Below are 19,716 nucleotides of genomic sequence, written 5' to 3' on the forward strand. Positions count from 1 at the left end.
CAGGAGGTAGAAGAACATTTTATTTACTAAATCAGAGTACATGGAATATCTAATGACAATAAAATACAATACCCATTTTAGTACAGTACTTTCTTACAAAACAAATTATGCAGAGCACATAACAAACAGAAGCTAACTATATTTTATTGTAGCTTTAAACGATAAACGCCGCCACGGTGGTCTAGCGGTTAGAACGCTGGCCTTGTAATCCTGGGGTCTCGGGTTCGATTCCCGGCGGTGCCAGAATTTATAACTTGTGTTGGGCAAGGCCGTGGTCTAGGCAACACGGAGTTTTCCTCCGGGGGCTTCCCCGGTTTCTCCGAGGCATCCATTCACACACAGAAGAAGGCAATGGCAAACCACTTCTGGATCATCTGCCAAGAACGTATATGAATAGGTCCCAGTCCGAGAAAAGGATGGAAGGATCCTGTTCATAACATGTCGCCAACCTCCTGCAGAGGAGACGGCGTAATAAAGAAGAATGGCCTTAAAATCGAGTTGCTTGTGGTATAAAGTTTAAATTAAAAATATAAAATTGCTTTCAGTCAAAATTATCACTTATGAAAACACCTCATACAAGCGAACGTCACCCAAATGGATCCATCCGGATATTTTGCATCGACTTTAAATATGTTTCTACATTTAAATTTAAATTAAATGCAAAGAAGGAAAGAAATAATGGCATGTCAAAAGATTATGTTTCACAACAAACATGAACATGATTAATGATATTAATACTGAATAATACACAGTACTACAGACTGCAAAGAAATAAAAACAAAATCCAAACCGTACAGTAACGAAACTCGTCTTAGAATTTCAGCCATACTCCCTGTAAAATTTGTAGCTTCTTGATTTTCTGTAATTATTTTCTGCGCGTTTATGTTCACTTCATTAACACCGAGCCCTTACAAAAACCCACCGCTCTTTTACCAGCCCATGAATCAGAAATATCCGAGAACCAGCACGTCGTTCAATCCATACCTTTCTTGTTCATTAACGACGGCGAAGTCCTTCATTTGAAACAATTAAATTATATCTGGTCCCACTAACCAAATTTGACTTGACTCCTGTATTAATCAACGTAATAACAGAAACAGATCAACGTTCATTTGTACCAACTCAGAACTATCTATATTGTGAAGACAACGCAGACACCCAGTAACTTAATGCAGAATGAGGCTGAAATCCTCGTCCTTGACGTTCAGCTTCTTTATGGAATTCTCTGAAAAACACAAAAATAGTACCAGCATTACAAAGAGCCACATTAGTCCACTTTTTTTGTCTCTTTCACGCAGAAGTGGTTTTTCATTGCCTTCTTCTGTGTGTATGGAGAAAGTGGGGAAGCCCCCGGAGGAAAACTCCGTGTTGCCTAGACCGGCCTTGCCCAACACAAGTTATAAATTCGGGCACCGCCGGGAATCGAACCCGAGACCCCCAGGATTACAAGGCCAGCGTTCTAACCGCTAGACCACCGTGGCGGCTGCATTTTACTAAAAAAATTAAAATCTGGGCAACACCTTACCGTGCTCTTAAAATATTGCTACTTGTGTGAGAAATACAAATTTGAGGATGTAATGGGTATAGAACATTTTCTAAGCAAATATCTGCTGGTGATTATTTCTGTTTATTTTACCAGTGTCATGTCATTTGTAAGTTCATATTCTATAAATTACGTAAAAACCAGACTGACGCTGACTCTGACAAAGGAAATCGATGCAGGACTCGTGGAAAACATAACGCATACATGGCCGATTTCAAAAAAAATTTAAAATTTTATACTAGATGGCAAAATGTTCCATACAAGGGCCCAAAAAGTAATTTTCAATAAGGCTCTTTGGTTATACAAAGTCAGTAGAATAGTTTTGATGGAAAAAGTTCTTTACGATGGATATTGAAATTCAATTAGCACTCATGACGGTAATTTTAAAAAATCCAAATAAACAACGTAGCATGATGAGTGAACTCAAGGGAGGTGATGATACTTAAATGTAGAAGGGAGCGGAAAGGAATGTGGGCAAAATAAATAAAGAGGGTGAATAATTTAGACACGAAAGATTTTTACATAAACTGTGCGTAATAAACACATTTTAATGTGTGTATAATTTAAGGCGCTGCACTATCAAAAATTGATAATACTTACATATCGCACTCAATATAAGCTCATCCAAATAGTCTGGATCTTGCTTTTTGTAGTTTGTGAGGTTCTTAATTTCCTGCTCAAATTTCTGCAAGTTTCCATCAGTTCTATCAAGGCAAGGAACAATATTCAACTTACTTTGTCTGTAACACACAAACATTTAGCGGTTAGAAGCGGACGGCCGTCCGGTGCCCGTTTACATAAATACTTGACACGTGGAATACGGAATGTTATTTTTTACAGCATGCCAGTTAACACTTAATGTGTTACAAGAAGATGCCAGAATTCTTATGCCGACTCATTTGTAATTTTCTATATAAACAGACCAAAACCCGCTAATCTGTTCTAAGAAATCTTTTCCACAAATTACTTTTTCAAAAATATGTACTCACAGACACAAATCATCTCTCAACAAGCGCAAGTGTTGCGGTACGACATATCTCCTGTACGGCGGCAAATACTTCAAGAAATCCTTTTCTCCAGTGAAACCGTCAATACTGTCAAAGGAAAACACGAATTAGATGTGACGCATATAATGTTACTCTAAAAAATTAAGAAAAATCCTTCTTAATAACTTTAATAATGGTTTTTGTAACATTTTGTGTACAAAAGAGTGAAAAAGTATTTTATACTTATTTTATTGGTGTTATTAATTGACTGAATTAATATATTTAACTTCCAGGGTCACTCGTAAAAGCTTTGAAAAGTGTATATCCCATAAAGAAAACACTGCTCTTACGTACAAGAAAATAAAGTGGAAATTATTTTATGGTACTGTCAGTAGCTCAGGGCGGGGCATGTGGCGCGCATGGATGGGACAAGAGGTGTGCACCAGGTATTGGTCGGGAAGCCTGAGGGGAAGAGACCGCTGGGGAGACCTAAACGTAGATGGGATGATAATGTCAGGCGGGATCTATGGGAGATAGGAGTTGAAGGAGACTGGATTTTGCTGGCCCAGGACAGGGTCTGGTGGAGGGCTTTGGTTAATTCGGTGATGAACCTTTGGGTTCGGTAAGCCATCTAGTTAGTTAGTTAGTTAGTCAGTAGCTCAGACTACACAGTATCAAACCCCCCTTCTTGTATACTTGATAACATGAACTATAAGAAAGAGAAGTGAGAAAAGAAATAAAAGGAAATATATAGTTATTAGAGTCATTTACCGTACAACAAATACATGTTGATACGTATTTCTCTTTACGTCATCTGTTAGCGACTTCAGACCATATAAGAACAGTTCATCTAGCCATGTGGGTTCTCTGTAGCAAACTTTAGAATGACGAAGGAGAGCTTGCTGATGCATGACGGCGACTGAACTCTCAACTACCACAATATTAACTTCATCAGATGATACATGTCTTCGAATCCAGTCTATCTTACTCCGCCCGACTTCTTCGCCAAGAACAGGGTCAAAACAGTCATACACCTGTTGAATGAGGTACATAGTACATTGAAATATCTGGCCGATTAATAGTAAGAGGAAAAATATTTTTGGTATTTGTGGGTTATCGGGACACATCGCTTTAAAAATAGGTTAGGTTAGGTTAGGTTACTTGTCATTTATTGAAATAAAATATAATAACTTTCAAGTATATGTCATTTATCCACACACATTAACCTAACTTAACCTAAGCTAAATAAGTCAAGAGATAAATGGGTCAGGTTACTTCTCCAGAAGCCTTTCAAACCAAAAAGTCACCCTCACCTACCAGTGGCACACATTATTCTCAAAAATGCTGGTAAAAGGGTCATTGAAATACAACAATTTAAAGAAATAACAGTACCAAATTATTTAAAATGTGATTATAAACAATATACTACTATGGCATAAAACTGTAGTCAGCGTAGTTTTAATTTAATTTATTTTATTCATATTTCAATAATTTATTTGGAATATTAATAGTTATAAATAACCAATATAAATACAATTAATTTTAAATCCATTTACTCAATACTAATGACAGTTTAGAAAGAGGAAAGAAAGATGACAGCCCTCTAGAAAGTGCCTGTACCCTCGTCCTCACCTCACATTCTGTCATTTCTTTCAACATCTCTCTCAATGTGATCATCATTTCCATAAAATGTTCACAGTCACGACAATACAGAAGAAGAATTTTTGATTTTCGAGGTAAAGGAGGACATTCTTCCACGTGAAAGTCTGTAAGAGAATAAATGACAAAGTTAGAACTCAATATAATGGCAGGTAGCTGCACACGTTAAAAGTATTCGTATCTCTGCAAACGACATTTAATTAAATAGTTGTTCCATCGCAACTGTAAACTGGAGGCATGTCATAGATATTACAATTATTCAGAAGGAAAGTAATTATAAATTTCCGTCATTCCAACCTGCGGAGAAAATCCTTTCAAATGCGATGCCAGCGTGGAAATATACTTGCATAAAATTCAAACTGATGTGAACATAGTAATTAAGTCATTCTGCATTTATTTGATGCATTTTTTACATTATCTGTTACTCTTTACTGCAATACCACGACAACGTAATTTAACAATATTCTTTTCCACATTAGCATTAATTTAATGATTCACCCACTTGTGAAACTGAATGTTAAGAATTCTCACATATTTCGTGAAGAGATCTGGTTTTCCCCTTCCAGATGACAATTACAACAATGAAACCCACAGCCACCAAGAATAAGAAAACAACTACCAGTATTATGGTGTTGTCAGGTGTCGCTTCTTGTGCTTTTCCAAGTACTGGTTCTTCAGGTACATTAACTAAAACAATAAAGAAACAGAAGATACAATCAATATTTTTAAAAAAAAGTACTTTAAATTGCTTGTCCTGCATATTTACTCAACCATAACCTCTACAATTCTAAGCATTTCATACTCTGATTTCTATCGTCTCTAAATACAGCTCAAAATTGTTCCAACTTCCTTACAACTTGTCACACACAAATTTTAATAAAATATTATATGATTTTAACGAAAGAACCAAAAGTCTAATAAAGATACTTTTATTACTCTGTTATCTATGGTTACACAGTGCCTAGTACTGAATGCTGCAGTTCAACAGTTGGCCCTCCTGCTTCATATTTAGAAGATTCCAGGTACGAATCATGACAGGTGTCATGAAATTCCTATGTTGTTCCAGGTAAATGACAGGATATTAACTTATAACTGGCCATTTATCTTCCTTCAATAATGTTTTCAATTCACAATTAACATTATAACCTAAGCAGTTGAAAAGTATAATTAAATAACGCAATAATCGAAAGTCTATGCACGTTTTGCCAACCGCTTCAGAACAAAATATTTACTTACACTTCTGATACAAACCACGTTTATTGCTGAGAGGATTACAGTACACATAGGGCATAATAACCTGAAAAAGGACAAAACAAAGGTACTGTAAGAAACCATAGTTCGCATCGGAGTATCCAATGCAAGATGACTTCATCTTTACTGTACTGAACACTAACCAAAATTAAATTTCCCTGACAACTTTTAGGTTAGATCACCAGTGCAAGATTTAGTAGTTTCAGAGATTAAATAAGTAGATGTTCAGAAACCATCATTCTGGTATGAGTCTGAAGAACGCATAAAAATGTAATATATTAAAACTACATTCCACTTCATCCCAACTAAAATGAAATTTGGCTATTGGGAATCAAAAGTCAGTATGAGACACGAGCGTCTCGTACTTACATAGTAGCAATAATTTCCAGGAGCAATGTTGTGAATAGTGCATTCTATATTATGACCATGCTGAAACATTAAACATTATGAAACATTATTTGATTATCAGCAGATACAATACTGACATATTCATAAACTTTTAATTACAATTATGTGATAATTACGTTGCTGTACTGACCTCTGTACACTTTATTTCTTCGTTGTGCTTTTTTTCATTCATTTTGCACATAAATGTTTCTTTTGACTGTAAACAGAATGGTAGAAAATGAAGTAATACCAAAAACTAAAAATGGCATAAATCAATTTTAACGTGTTATGGTGATAAAATGTCACAGTTAGCATTACTAGGTTTCTGGACCTAGTCCAACATCTAGCGTTCCAAAGAAAGCAACCCAGTGATAGCTCTTTGAAACAGACTCAACTGAGCGGGTGCTCCGAAACTTTCCACCTGACAACAGAACTCCATTCTGAGTAATTTAAAAGTGAAACATCTTTTCCTGTCCAGGAATAACAGAATTAGAATACGGTGACAACGTAAGTTTATTCATATTAACAGCATGGTAAAAGATAACATACGCACTTACATCATAAGTCATTACCCACATGAACCGCTTCAAGTCAGTTTTGTCATCACATGCGAAACTGCCTTCAGGCTTCGTAACTGTTGAATATATGACGTCAAACTTAGAGAAGTTGGTCATTAAAATATCTATTGAATTCCTGGAAAAAAGAACATGGTAAGGAACAAGTAGGCTTTTACTTAACTGAGCTGCATAATAGACAGAAAATGTTTAAAAAAAATAGAAATTTTATAGTAAGGACTATTCTTCTGGAAAATAAATACTGTATGCAAAATTCAGAGTTCTTATAGCAGTGAGTGTGATGGCTGTCTTCTGTGTTGTAGCACCATGTAATTTTCAAGAAGTTTTCTTTTAGGTCCATAATGAAACACGTGAGGCAAAAGTTGAGTGAATTCTGAACTTGATTTTAACACAAAGCCCCAGATTAAAACCACTGGAAAATATTGGGGATACTGGGAACGACCCGTTCTTCAAGTGGCTGAGCACTGAGGGTCCCAACTTTTCGTTGTCTCGATCTATAGACATTCGGTAGGACTCCTTGGACGAGGGATCGGCCCGTCGCAAGGCCTCTACCTGTACACAGGACAGCACAACACAGAGAAACGCAGACAGACATCCATGGCTTGAGTGGGATTCAAACCCACGGTCCCAGCGACCAAGCGGCACAAGGCCCACGCCTCAGACCGCGCGGCCACTGCGGACCCCACCACTGGAAAATACTACATCTTTTGTCTTCATTTAAGAGAAAACCAGTAATTGTATTAAAACAAGACATAGTAAAATAACAAATGTAGAATAAATTTTCAAGATACTTTAACATATGGCAATTTTAGCATAATTATTAACACACAAGTTTTTAAAAAAAGTAGGCATAAATGTACGGCATATGTATCACATGAATTTTTATTTTGTTGAGAAGCAAGAATCACTACTATGAATTACAACCACACCAAAATAAAAAATTACCAAAATCACTGAATGTTAACATGATACCTTTATGCCTCCACAACTTAAGATTAAAGTGTTGTTTCGTAACATGTACTTAACGGTACAGATTTTACACATATGTCAAAATGGTTTACTAGTCATCATCATCATCATCATCATAAAATCAAAATATTTTGTATGAGTTCCATTTTCTTAAAATTTCCAACAATAAATGTCCTATATATCCCAAAAATTCATTACCACAAAAAAATTTCCATACCTTCAACTGTAAGCCAGTAGTACAGTGCACTGAATGGAACTATTTTTATTAAATTATTTATCACATTCTGAAGACAAACTTATTTCAGGTCATGAACGTACTCACCGTTTAACATAATTGGGGGTGATGTAGGTCTCATCACAAGGCGACTCCTCCTTTATGTAAGTAGTTCTCATGTACTGAATTATGAACTTCCGTACAAGTGTATTATCTACTTCATGAATATAACTCAATCTGTAGCAGCCTTCGTAAACATACTCAAATGTCACATTCTGAATCTAAAACAAAATGTAACAGAAGCAACAAGCTATTTACAATTACACAAACTTATTCACCACAGAGCATGCAATAACACAAACCATGGAAACAGCTCTAGCACTTATTCTCATCTGGGCATTAATTATAACACAAAGTTCACTTTCTTTTGTCATCAGAACTTCCCTAAGTACTCTTAAGTATGCATGTTAAATGCATCACTTCAGATGCCAACATTCTCACCCCACAGTAATATCAGAGTTTCCGTAAGTCTCAACCTTTTTATGTCTTAATATCCGTGATCTTCATCGTATGGGAACAGAGGACTTATATCTGTGTTCTATAAGCTACGAGACTTTAACTCTGGGGTCCTTCTGTGGCATGCTGCTGCAAAAAAACAGCCAAACTGGACCATGCATAAGCCATGACACATGGCAGATAAAACTCACGTAGAATGCGATTTAAGTGCTTAGGTAACAGTCCATGAATGGTTTCTTTCACTACTTCCAATTAAAAAACCATTCCACAGGAATTTCATCACTCTTCAAATTTATGACGAGCCAAGAATATGGAAAAATTATAAAATTAAAATAAAATATATTTCCAGCAACTGCCTGAAAATTATTATCAATACTATCTTATGTCTTACAACTTACAAGATTGGTAAATATTCTTCTGACAATTTTTAGAATTTTAATTGCAATATCCAATAAGAGTGCATGGAATTTTTAGTGTGTATATCTGTGACAAGATTTGGTTAGGTTATGTTAGTTTAGGTTAGGTTTAGTCGAGTGGTTTGGTTTGGCCAGTTACTTGGTGGTTACTTGCTTCCTTCACGGGTTCATCAGCGGATTATTTAGTCACATTCCGAGTCAGTTAGTAGCCCTAACATGACGTATTTCCTGTAATTTTCCAACTTAATTTGGCCTCCCAGTTTCATTACTGACAAAAGCACACCATTTACACAGTGTGCATATATTCAAAGATACTTACTTTTCCACAACTTTGAACTGTTTCATCATGTGTGATTAAAACAACTCTCTTTGCTGAATGCTCAATGCCTTTGAAAAATTTACTTCTACAATTTGTCTCATTCAAGTTCTCATCCACTTCAAATCTGAATTCATAACTGCTTACATTGCAGGATCTGCTTAGTACGTTGAACTCCGCCACTACTATGCCAGCTTCCAAATCTTTCACATACAACGTGGGATACACCGCACAAAACCCCTTGGCTGCTAAAATTAAGAATGGAATTAATTAACAATTTTATGCCCTTAGTTATTAATCAGTACAAAAAAATTAGGTAATTTTGTACCATTTACACATGCAGAGTCATAACTTTTAAACACAAGACGGAGTCAAATGAAAGTGAGCCCGTGTGATTTTTGAAGGGTGTTTCAGAAACTTCAATCCAAATGTCATTAGTTGCTGCGATGTCACACCCGCTGTATTGTCATAGAGTAAGATCACTCCCTTCATCAAGAGACCTGGATGGGAGGCCCTGGAGTATACTCCCTGTAGTCCATATTCGTCGCCATGTGATACCCATGTGTTTCGAGAACTGAAAAGGCTCTTGATCTGTCAACGTCTTTCGAAAAGGATGCTATCAATAGTCTTGTGAAACAGTGGGATATTCCCTCTACATAAAGTGAAGGGCTCTCCATAAAATCACACAGGCTCACTTTCATTTGACTCACCCCCTCGTATTTTAGCTTTTATTGATTTAGCCTTCTCATGCCAGGTCACATGGAAGACCAACTGCCTGATGCCATCTTGTTCTAATAAGAAGCCCAAGATATTAATTACTCTCAAATTGAAATGTAACTTGTTGAATTTCCTGGGTTACTTTTTATGAGACAAGCGCTATTAATTATTTGCTCACCTGGGCCTTCGTGTGGCTTACAACGTTTCCTTGTGTAATCATCCTGCAATAAAGCAATGAATATTATGATGATTTTGATGACTGTATTACTGCGATCAATCAATGGAACCTCTGTTCGCGTACAGCTCTGACACAGACATAGTTATACACAAGTCTGATATTTCCTTGGCACGTTAAAAATCCACTTCTCATTTACAGACACGTAATAAGGAAATACAGAATCAAGAAGGCAGTGACACTGACGAGACTGAAGGTTCTCGTGGCACTGAAGATGCTGATGTCAGTCTTCTAGAAAGTAAAACTGTGTGGATCAGTGAAGAGATAGATGCAAGTACAAACTCGAAAAATGCGAGTCTCGTAATCACAAACTCAAAATCACATAAATAACGATTCTGTGCATACTACAAATATGTCTGTCTTTCAGAAAGGTGATATTTGAATCACGGCTAACAAAGCCCAGTTCCACATGGCACAAACAAACACCCAAAAGTAGGATCAACATCGATAAGTAAATATGCGTGATACAAACACATTTTATTAAATTAATTTTACCTTGGCATACGCAATAAACACGCATAATCAACATACTCACATTAGGATATTCTGTGGAATCACAATTCATAAATTCATACTGTGGTAAAATCACGACAGACAGATAGAGTGACATCCAAAGTAACATGACTGGAAGAATTTCCTTGTGTCACATACAAACTTGTTCCATTCTGGATGTTCAGACCATACTGGAGCTGCGTATCTGCAACTACGTAAATGCAAAATATAAAACAGGAATCATACGAGAAGCTAGCAGTCACCAAGCTAATCAAGAAATGATCTGCCTTTTATGGAACTAGAAAATTAATTACTGTACACTGGCTTCATCCTCAAGATTCGTCTTCATATTAGCCACGTGACACAACCGTAACAAAACAACATCGAGTAATGCAACTTGCAAAAGCTTTGTAGATAGAATGTTTCATGTTCATACTTTGATCAACATTTCTCTGGGTAAAAAACTGACGAATACAGTGAAGACAAATATCCTTGGGTTTACGGACAACAACTTTTGATACGATATTCGACTATACCTTTCAAATTATCATGCCTACGACAAGTTTTCGTGGAAAGAATTCTGAAAAATGTAAACATCTGTCAAACGTCACTGCAGTAAGAATGCGGACACTCTGCCAGTCTTTATGTTTTTTTTCAAAGAGTGTAAACAAATTTAATTATCCTGTTTTTTACGCACTGATAACTGAAACAACCCTCTGCCCGCACACTGTTTCCTACTTCAATTTAAGATGCCCACGAAACATGAAAATCATGGGTGTACAGGGCAAACGAAATTGGCAAGGTACAGCAAAGTTCCCTGGATGTTTAACGACAGCTGAACCCACCGTGCACAACGTACTGGAAACTGCCCGGGGCTAAACCAATCGCAAAGCACGGTGTAGCAAGTGTTTGCAGAATAAAGTTCTTTGCAGTCGTCGACCTACAACGCTGATGGTGACCGCGCGATGTTTTCTTAGCCTGAGCTTTGGTCAGATTTTATTTTAGGAAATTCTCACTCGCAGACACCCGCCACTCCCTAACCTGTTTAGATTTTGAAGTACGTAACCAATCATGATGAAAAAATGGTTTCGTACCGGGACCGACGTTTCGAAACCAACTCTGAACAGGGACGTATGGCAGCGTCTTTTTTTAAAAATATTTTTCAGTATAGTAATTCATGCTAAATTATAATGGAAAGACTGTGAGGAGTTGGGGTATCTCAGTGCAGTAACCAGATTAGGGTGGAAGGGTCCCCGAAGGTTAGATAATTTTCTATTCTCTACGACTTCATTTAGTACCGAGGTTAAAAGTAAGCGGAAATATACATCTCCTTTCATAAGCCTTATATCGTGGTACTTAATTAAGCACCAAGGGCAATGTATAATTTGATGAATCGCCCTGATGACGGAGGCAGTATGACCTCTGAAACGTTGGTAAACATCGACCAGACTACACAACGCAACAACCCAGAAGACAGAAATCTTCATACTCATCGCCCTGATGACGGAGGCAGTATGACCTCTGAAACGTTGTTTAACATCGACCAGACTACACAATGCAACAACTCAGAAGACGGAAATCTTCACCAAGGACAACTTTACAACTAACAGACTCGAAAGTTATAATAGATTTCTAGGCGTGTTACTAATAGGAAAATAATCTTATCTATTAGTTCTGTCGTGTCAGTTCGTTCGTCCCACAACCGATAAAGCCCAAACCACGTTTTCAGGTTAGCTGAAAGTTCTTGTAGAAGACTGTATTAAATTCTGTCAATCCACTTTAATTTTGGTGTTATTCCAGTTCATTTTAAAGGGCATCTCACGTAAAGACGTAAATTTAATTTTAAACTCTCCTTCTAAACCACTTGGCAGATTTTTATAAACTTTACATGCTTTAGACTTAGCACTGGTGATATAACGTTACATCTTTCACGATACGGTGTTTGCATACATCTTATAATTACAAGAAAGTCATTAGTATGATGATAATAATACGCTCCTTCGAAAACGCTGTCCAAAATCTTACGATCACTTTACTCGCATTAGAAAAGCACCTTTAAAGCCACCTCAAGAATGCATTTGCCCTGTCTTACGCTGTACGAGAAACTACAACAGCAGCTGACGGCTACCACACTACAAATTACAGAACACTGCCTTTGTGCAGTAAAAATACCACTAAGTACACACAGCCCACCCAAACACCATATATATATTTAGTCCTTGACGTTTTTTTTTAAACAGTGAGCTACTGGATGACTTGATAAATAATTTCAATGATTCTCCAAAGATCCCGGCACAAAATATAGTCCAGTGGCAGACTGCTATAAACACGTTAATGATCATGTGTGAGATATGAGGTTCTCAAGGGGGTGACGATGTTGATGTTGGTCTTTGGGATGTAAGTACTTGCACGTAGATACCAATGTTTCGTAGTAACATACTATCTACCTAAAAATAAATACAATATATTCCTCCGAAACGTTTATATCTATCTACAAATCTGCACGACATTACAACCCAGAAGATTAACGTCGCCTTGGCAGTGTCCTTCAGGTTCTAAAAAAAGGACTGAAGAATGTGTGGCTACCAGAGCGAAATTAGTACGTCGAAGACTTTGCACCATGAAGTCACTTGCTGTTTTGGCTTCGTTTTACTGGGCCTACGATACAAATTTGTTTGTCGTCGTAGAATAAACAACATGATGTACTCATTCACTTCACTAATACTGTCCGCATTACATTACGAGTTCTTCACACAAGGCTCAAAAAGCGAATGTGCGTAAACAACGAATCCCTTCTCTCGCTATTTCATCTCCGAAGCGTCAGAATGAAATTTGTTTGGTGTTTTGGATTCTACGTTGAAAGTTGCCGAACGAATTTAATTTCGGTTCAATATAACAATGGCATTTCAAGAAAATTTGAAAGTGAACTGGAAGAAATACCGATCAGCTGTAATGAAGTTTCTATGATCAATGGCTGACTTTGCTTACCCAGATTCTAAAGAAGTACAGAAATGACAAGCTTTTAAATATTTATGAAAAGAGCAAACTCAAATCAAAGTTGGCATAACAGATTTTAAGAACGAAGGAAAATGGACTGACAGACAAACTACACCAAGGAATAGGAAAAGCCGATATGCAAGGTTAAATTTAACTGAAGACGTAGACCCAACTGGCCAGAGGGCTTAGCCCTTGCAGCGGAAGAGACATCCGTTGGTATAATCCCTGCTTTACGTGAAGATACAATAGACCTCAGAAGGATCTACGACTTTCAGCAGAAAATTTTAGGGGCGTTTGTAATCCTGTGGAACGGCTATTAAAATCACTGTATCGGTCTGTCTGTCTGAACGCATGTAACAAGCGAGAACGGCTGAACGGATTTTAACTAAATCTGACTCTGGGGAGTGTTACTAACATTTGTGGGCTCGTTGCAGTTTTCGTTTACAGCAAACAATAATAACGGATGTTGTATATGACGACTTGAATACAGACGTGAATCGGTGGAAATCCCGAACACTGGAATTCCCAGGTCACTCACAGACTTCAAGGGCCAAATTCACGCGAACACGCGCCATCCTTACATTTCCTTACTCGTTCGGCTTGGTGGATATTTAGGGAAAAGAAATTGGAAATATAATTTACCTGCACACGTATTAATCCGAAGTGTGGTTAAGTTTCCAACAAAGTATTTATATCTGTAATAAATGGACATTTGATGCGGTACTTAACTTCAACTTCCTGATAATTCCATCCTATTTCTTTAATATTATCATTTTACATGCGCTTAGTCTACCAAATGGCCTTCTAATTTCAACTCTTGAGGCATTTCTCATCTTCATATGTAGGTCGGGTTTAATTAAATGCAAAGTAGCAAAGCAAACATTGGAAAGCAAGTGACCTCCGAACACACCTCCTCGCGCCCGCCAATTTGCGTACTGTGATAGCCTACGAATGAGGCCGGCCATTCGAGCTGATTTATGTTCAGTTAAACAAGAAATCGTTGTATAAATACATCAACGAACGGGTTGCAGTAACTGCGACATAATCTGGACGTAGCCAGCTTCCCTAATCCAAGAACTTCGATGGTTTTACTCAGTTTCTCCACTCGACTTGTGGCGCGGAATCTTGAAAAATCAAGCAACATATTTATTTCAAATTCTTGTCCTTCACCTACGCAATGTTTCATCTACTGGCAGTTAAAACGTGTCGTTAAATGGTATAAGTTCGCCTACAAATGTGTACAACATTTAAAAATACATTTAATTTATCTTACAAGGTCTCCATATAATTTAATCTCGTCTAATCAAGAAATTCTCCACCTTCTATGGAACCCAAAAGTTCATTATCGTCTTCCCTGAGGGAGACAATTTAATCCTGACCCCCAACTGGATTGTTGCGCCGTCCGACGTTTCAGATGTGCTTGCTGCATCCAACATTCGGGCGATCATCAAGTAAGTACCTCTAAAACGTCGATCAGACTTTTCGGCGCAACAACACAGAAGACAGCCATCTTTCATACTCACCGACGTGAGAACCAGAAATCTGACATCATGAATATGTTCTTTCCGCAACAGAAAATAAATCACAATACAATAAAATCTTACCTCACAAAATGACTACGTATCCGAAGGCACTGTGGCAAAATAAAAGGTGGAGAACATAGTACAGGAAGCTGAGGTGCACGTCTCGCTCGGCGACTATTGACTGACTGACTGATCGACTCTTCAATCGCCAATCGGCCTTCATTGCAGAGAAACCGCCATGCATGTTGTGATGACGTCACGCGACGTATTTCATTGTCAAATATGACTCAGAAATACTAGAGGGAAAGCAAATTTATGAATGAAAATCGAAAAATAATCCTTCCGCCTCCTCGACTGTCCAATATTTGTTTAGTTTCAAGGACAGAACTGCCAACACCTTTCACTGCATTGTAAGTCTCGGTCTGGCTGCCGGCAATCGTAAGATTTTCCTCAGTTCCTCAAGTATAATCCTGTTAAAGTTCATTCAAATAAGTCATTCCCACCTCCTTCCAAATTCATACTTGTAGTTCAAGTCATCTTAGCATTCAATTTGACGATATTAAGGAACCTACGAAAATGAAGCTATATGGGATTTGTGGTTCTCATGTTGGCAGTCAGTATGAAGACGTCTTCTGAGATGTTTCCATCATCAGGGCAGCAAGCACCTCTGAAACGTCGGTAAACTTCTGCCAGATACACAGCGCAACATCCCAGAAGACAGCCTGACCCTCACATGACTGGACAAATTGCAAATACACAAGACAGAAGAACATAAACTAATTTAAATAAATAACAATTCTGGTTATGGAAATACTTAACAGAATTGAACTTCAATAAATACACTTAAAGAGTCATTTTTTCTGGGATATACTTAGATAAACAAAATGGCATGTTACATTTTAAGACAAATATAGAACCATGTATAGATTGAATATTTATTACTACAAGTGGCAGCCAAAAACAAGACTAAAACAATGCATAGAGAACAAAACTACGTTAACTAATAAGCAAAGAATTAAAGCTTGAAATTAATGATTTAAAAACAGATGTCAACAGATTATAAGTAAGATGAAGAAACAAATGGAACATTACAATATTGCAATACGTACGTTCTCTACGGGCAGCTGCGATGACGGTGGGAGGATGAAAAATAAGACACGAGAATGACACTCGACATGCTACGCAAAGGACAGGACAATATGAACCAACTAGACTGATTCACTTTTATATAATAGCATGAATAAGAGAGCATATTTGAGCATCAATAAAGCATCTGGTAACACGCTAAACTATTTGATTTTGTCCATACCGGAGATACAGGGAACATTTTTCTTCATATTTAGAAAACGTGTGTTGCTGCTACTGGCAATGGTTAAAGATAAAAATTATTTGCATTCAGACAAATATTCTACCCAGCAGGTGTAAACACGTAGCAGGATTCTTTTAATATGTCTAACATAACCTAATCTAGCACAGACCTGGGAAACTGGAATTTATGGCAGGCGTCAATGTAAGAGCACAGAATATTTAAATAACTTATGTCTTGGTAGCTTTTGAACTCAGTTTACATTTTTGACTAAACATGGAATAAATAAAACATTATGGCAGAAACAAAATTTAATAGTTATATTAGTGTTGCTTGAAATAAAAGCATCACGATTTACATTTTATCTCTTCAAATGACCAAAGACCACAATACATATTACAACTTAAATCTAATAAACCTGTCTTTTTTCTGCATAAACCACACATTCTTACTGGAACTGAAATTATTTGTACAACTGACACATTTAACTTGAATACATTAAAGCGTCTTTTCAAAATAAAGGTTTATTCTTATAAAAGGCAAAAATAGTTGCATCATCAACAATTTTTGCAATTATGAAATTTCATATTAATGTAACAAATACCATTACAAAGATATTAAAATATTTACACTTTCCCATAAATAAAACACAAAAGTGTAAAAGTCTGATGAATGCGGAGGAAAAAGGCACTCACTATAAATTCAGACTCCGATATTTTGTCATTATCCGTATATAGTCAGGTAAATGTATATTTGAGGATAATAGTCAAAAGTCAATCACAGGTACTAAAAAAAACAACCTGACCTCAGTCCTTTGTCTTACATCTGTTATAATACAACAATTCTCATAAATACCTATGGATTTCTGCAACGTGGAAATTCAAAACTGAATCAGTGACACCAACATTAAAATTATTCTTTTCCTTTCAATTTCCTTGTGACGGTTGTGATTCACTTTGGGAACTAACCAACAGCGCCGCAGCGAAATCAATTATACCAACTACGATACTCTTTACCCACTGCCTACCTCATCTGCTTCATTTCTTGATCCTATTCTGCGTTTCTCCTCTTTACTTTATTTTCCAACACCTACTATTTTCTCCCATTTACAGTCAGTGCTTCTCCTAGCCTTTCATTCTTCTAAGTCTCCTCAAACTCAAACCCAACATGAAAAATGGACCACTTTGATCCCATATTCACGTTATACCACCAGGAAAGGACCCTGATACCCACTGGATGGGAGGCTGTGTGGGCCACAGAGCGAGTCTGGACGCAGAGGTAAAAGGAAAAATTCTCTGCCCCTGTACGGGATCAAATCCATCATCCAGTCCACAGTCAGTCACTATACTGATCGAGCTCCCCGGCACCACGCCTTAGGCTATTCCTTCTCCTGTGTCTATATAAACTAGCCATTTCCAAAACAACCTCACTTCAGCCCTGAAGATGGAAGCAATATGTTCCTCTGAAATGCAGTTTCTAGGAAGACACACTGACTTTATATGATATGAACAAGCTCAGAAAGTGTATTCCATACTGAAATACACATATCCGCATGAATTATTTGCAACATGCATTTCTTCTTCTTTCTCATCTCTCATTTTTGCCTTTATAGCGTCGGGGTTGATCGCTCGGTCCACCTCCTCCATTTGCAACATGCATTTAGAGGTGAAAATTCACCTTGTCTGACAGTTCCCACTTTGGCCACCAGATCTCAGCAGTACCTCAGTGTCTACCTCACAAACTTCCTCATCAGCCATTTTGTTATCAACGCTCATAGGATATTCAAAATATGTTTTTGGAAGTTTGTGCAGAATAGCACAAACGTCAAATCAAATTTCATCCAAGTTGAATTAACTTGATGGACAGACGGACATGACCAATAATGCGTTCACGCTATGCACTTTGCGCAAATACCGCAAAATAACCAGTGATGTTTCCTACGAGCACCGTGTCAACTGCAAACGGGGTTAAGGCACAAACATGCTTCCTTTTTTCTGTACTACTCTCTTTGGTTCATAAATACAAATGCAAACACAGCCAATTACGTACTCAAAACTACTTTTCCTAAGCTTCTAACTACAGACAGGCTTTCAATTCCTAGAAGAACAAGAAAACTAACTAAAAACAGAAGCTGGAAGTGATATCAGTAGCTACGCTTACCTCTTCCAAACGAGTTAAATAATTTCTTCATTTGATGACTGGCAGTGCTGTATCAAACCCTTACAATGTTCTGGGTTCACTCTTGATTTCAAGCCATATTTCACTGAGAAACAATACTTCAAGCACAATATTAAACAGCGATGTTTAAACAACGTCCAACACGAATCTGTTCCTTTCTTCCACACACAGTTTCGTTCACAACTCGCTTCACTGTCTTTAATACTTTGTACATATAGAGTTCATAAAAGAGATCAAGTCAATGTTGTTACAAATAAATCATATTTTGTCACTTATGTATACAATTTGAACTTCATATTCAGTCTTTTAATAAATCATTTTATATTCTTCTCAAGCAACTTATCCAAATAATCTCTGTTCTGATGCTTAAATATCTGCAGTGTCCTGATGTCTTCCTGCAGTTTTTGTTTGCTGATGTCATTTTCTTCATTTAAGATTAAAACATATTCCAACGAACTCTGCCTGTAACACACAAACATTTGAAACTAAAACACAATATACAGAGACAGAAGTGGTAGTGTACATCAGTGGTCCCCAACGCGGTGCCCGCGGGCGCCATGGCCTTTTTTTGGGTGCCCACGTTGTTACGGAAAGAGGTTATACTGAATAATGAAGGCCGCTCAACCACGAACATCATAAAATCAAAGCGCAGATCTCGACTTACTGACGCCCATCTTGACGATTGTTTGCGAGCAGCAACATCATCCTACACTCCCAAATTTTAAAAACTGGCCGATGAAATGCAGCGCCAAACATCACACTAACTTCCCACTTGAGTAATAATAATTGTACTTGTAAAACTACGTATTTTTGATCGCGTGGTTTCTCGTATCATTAAACGTCGTGTTGTTTTGCATATTATTTGGTGTCCATATCTTATTTGTCCAGAGAAAATAAAATTTGGCTTTGTTAATTGGTTGGTGCCCGCCACGATCTCATAAACTCTCAAATGTGCCCGGAGGCACAAAAAGATTGGGGACCACTGGTGTAGATGAAGCAGTGGTGGTTTCTCAAAGTCTTCAGACGCTTCTGAGCAAGGGAACCATGACAGTCTATACACAACTAAATGAGCGCTAACGCCGTGATAACATAATAGCTGGTTGGGCCTGTTACATTGACATGCGTACCCCATTCTGGGGGATTCAAAAGTTGAAAACAAACTCACAGACACACAAATTCACTGTGCTATATGGTGCTGTACTATAGTAGCAGGAAACTGGAAGACCAACAAGGTAAATCTAATGGTTTCTGACAACGGTGTGTTAAAATAAACATTATTATTATGGATATCATCCACTATCCAAAGTTTATCCAAATACATTTTGGAGACGGCATCCATTTTCATCTTTATGTACAAGGGGTTCGTACACAGTCAGGCCCCCAAAAATGAGCTGGTCTAAATCACTCATCCAGTGATGAGTTGTGTCTGGACAAAA

General features: G+C 37.4%; 2 protein-coding genes and 2 long non-coding RNA genes across 11 annotated transcripts in view; 2 read left to right on the top strand and 2 right to left on the bottom strand.

Moving 5' to 3' along the window:
- LOC110831513 (uncharacterized) lies at positions 1 to 18,395 on the bottom strand. Of its 8 annotated transcripts, none has more exons than XM_022067590.2 (16): positions 18,263 to 18,391; positions 14,878 to 15,092; positions 10,320 to 10,487; positions 9,728 to 9,770; positions 8,980 to 9,077; positions 7,693 to 7,865; positions 6,384 to 6,519; positions 5,978 to 6,043; positions 5,809 to 5,868; positions 5,425 to 5,485; positions 4,720 to 4,875; positions 4,162 to 4,295; positions 3,301 to 3,563; positions 2,533 to 2,637; positions 2,144 to 2,283; positions 1 to 1,225 (listed from the first exon to the last, which is right to left on the bottom strand). In XM_022067590.2, coding segments are annotated over exons 3-16 (1,524 nt in total). In that variant the 5' UTR covers positions 10,407 to 10,487; positions 14,878 to 15,092; positions 18,263 to 18,391; the 3' UTR covers positions 1 to 1,223. The 8 variants fall into 8 exon arrangements, with proteins under 8 accessions (XP_021923282.2, XP_021923279.2, XP_021923281.2 ...); XM_022067587.2 differs by having other exon boundaries at positions 8,836 to 9,077; XM_022067589.2 differs by having other exon boundaries at positions 8,980 to 9,080.
- LOC110831515 (uncharacterized) lies at positions 5,188 to 9,095 on the top strand. Its single transcript, XR_002543620.2, has 3 exons — positions 5,188 to 5,254; positions 7,676 to 7,748; positions 8,987 to 9,095. It is a non-coding gene; the product is annotated as an uncharacterized LOC110831515 (long non-coding RNA).
- On the top strand, positions 5,278 to 7,197 carry LOC147874029 (uncharacterized). Its single transcript, XR_015534672.1, has 2 exons — positions 5,278 to 5,506; positions 6,736 to 7,197. It is a non-coding gene; the product is annotated as an uncharacterized LOC147874029 (long non-coding RNA).
- The window catches only part of LOC110831511 (uncharacterized), a 29,653-nt gene continuing 26,332 nt past the window's right edge, over positions 16,396 to 19,716 (bottom strand). Inside the window, exon 15 of the mRNA XM_022067576.2 lies at positions 16,396 to 18,742. Within this exon, the coding sequence (XP_021923268.2) occupies positions 18,595 to 18,742 (148 nt within the window). The 3' untranslated portion in view covers positions 16,396 to 18,594. The remainder of the gene's footprint in view (positions 18,743 to 19,716) is intronic.

The sequence above is a fragment of the Zootermopsis nevadensis genome, unplaced genomic scaffold (assembly GCF_977971745.1).
Source record: "Zootermopsis nevadensis isolate Lab colony 2312 unplaced genomic scaffold, Znev_1.0 Znev_ptg000011l, whole genome shotgun sequence".
NCBI classification, from domain to species: domain Eukaryota; kingdom Metazoa; phylum Arthropoda; class Insecta; order Blattodea; family Termopsidae; genus Zootermopsis; species Zootermopsis nevadensis.

Excerpts from the sequence above, each read along its gene's own strand:
- LOC110831513 (XM_022067586.2), bottom strand. The coding sequence starts at position 10,406 with ATGTTACTTTGGATGTCACTCTATCTGTCTGTCGTGATTTTACCACAG. Across the intron at positions 9,081-9,727 it reads TAAGCCACACGAAGGCCCAG|CAGCCAAGGGGTTTTGTGCG; the intron begins GTGAGCAAATAA and ends TCTTAATTTTAG. Across the intron at positions 3,564-4,161 it reads AAGAAATGACAGAATGTGAG|GTGTATGACTGTTTTGACCC; the intron begins GTGAGGACGAGG and ends CTCATTCAACAG.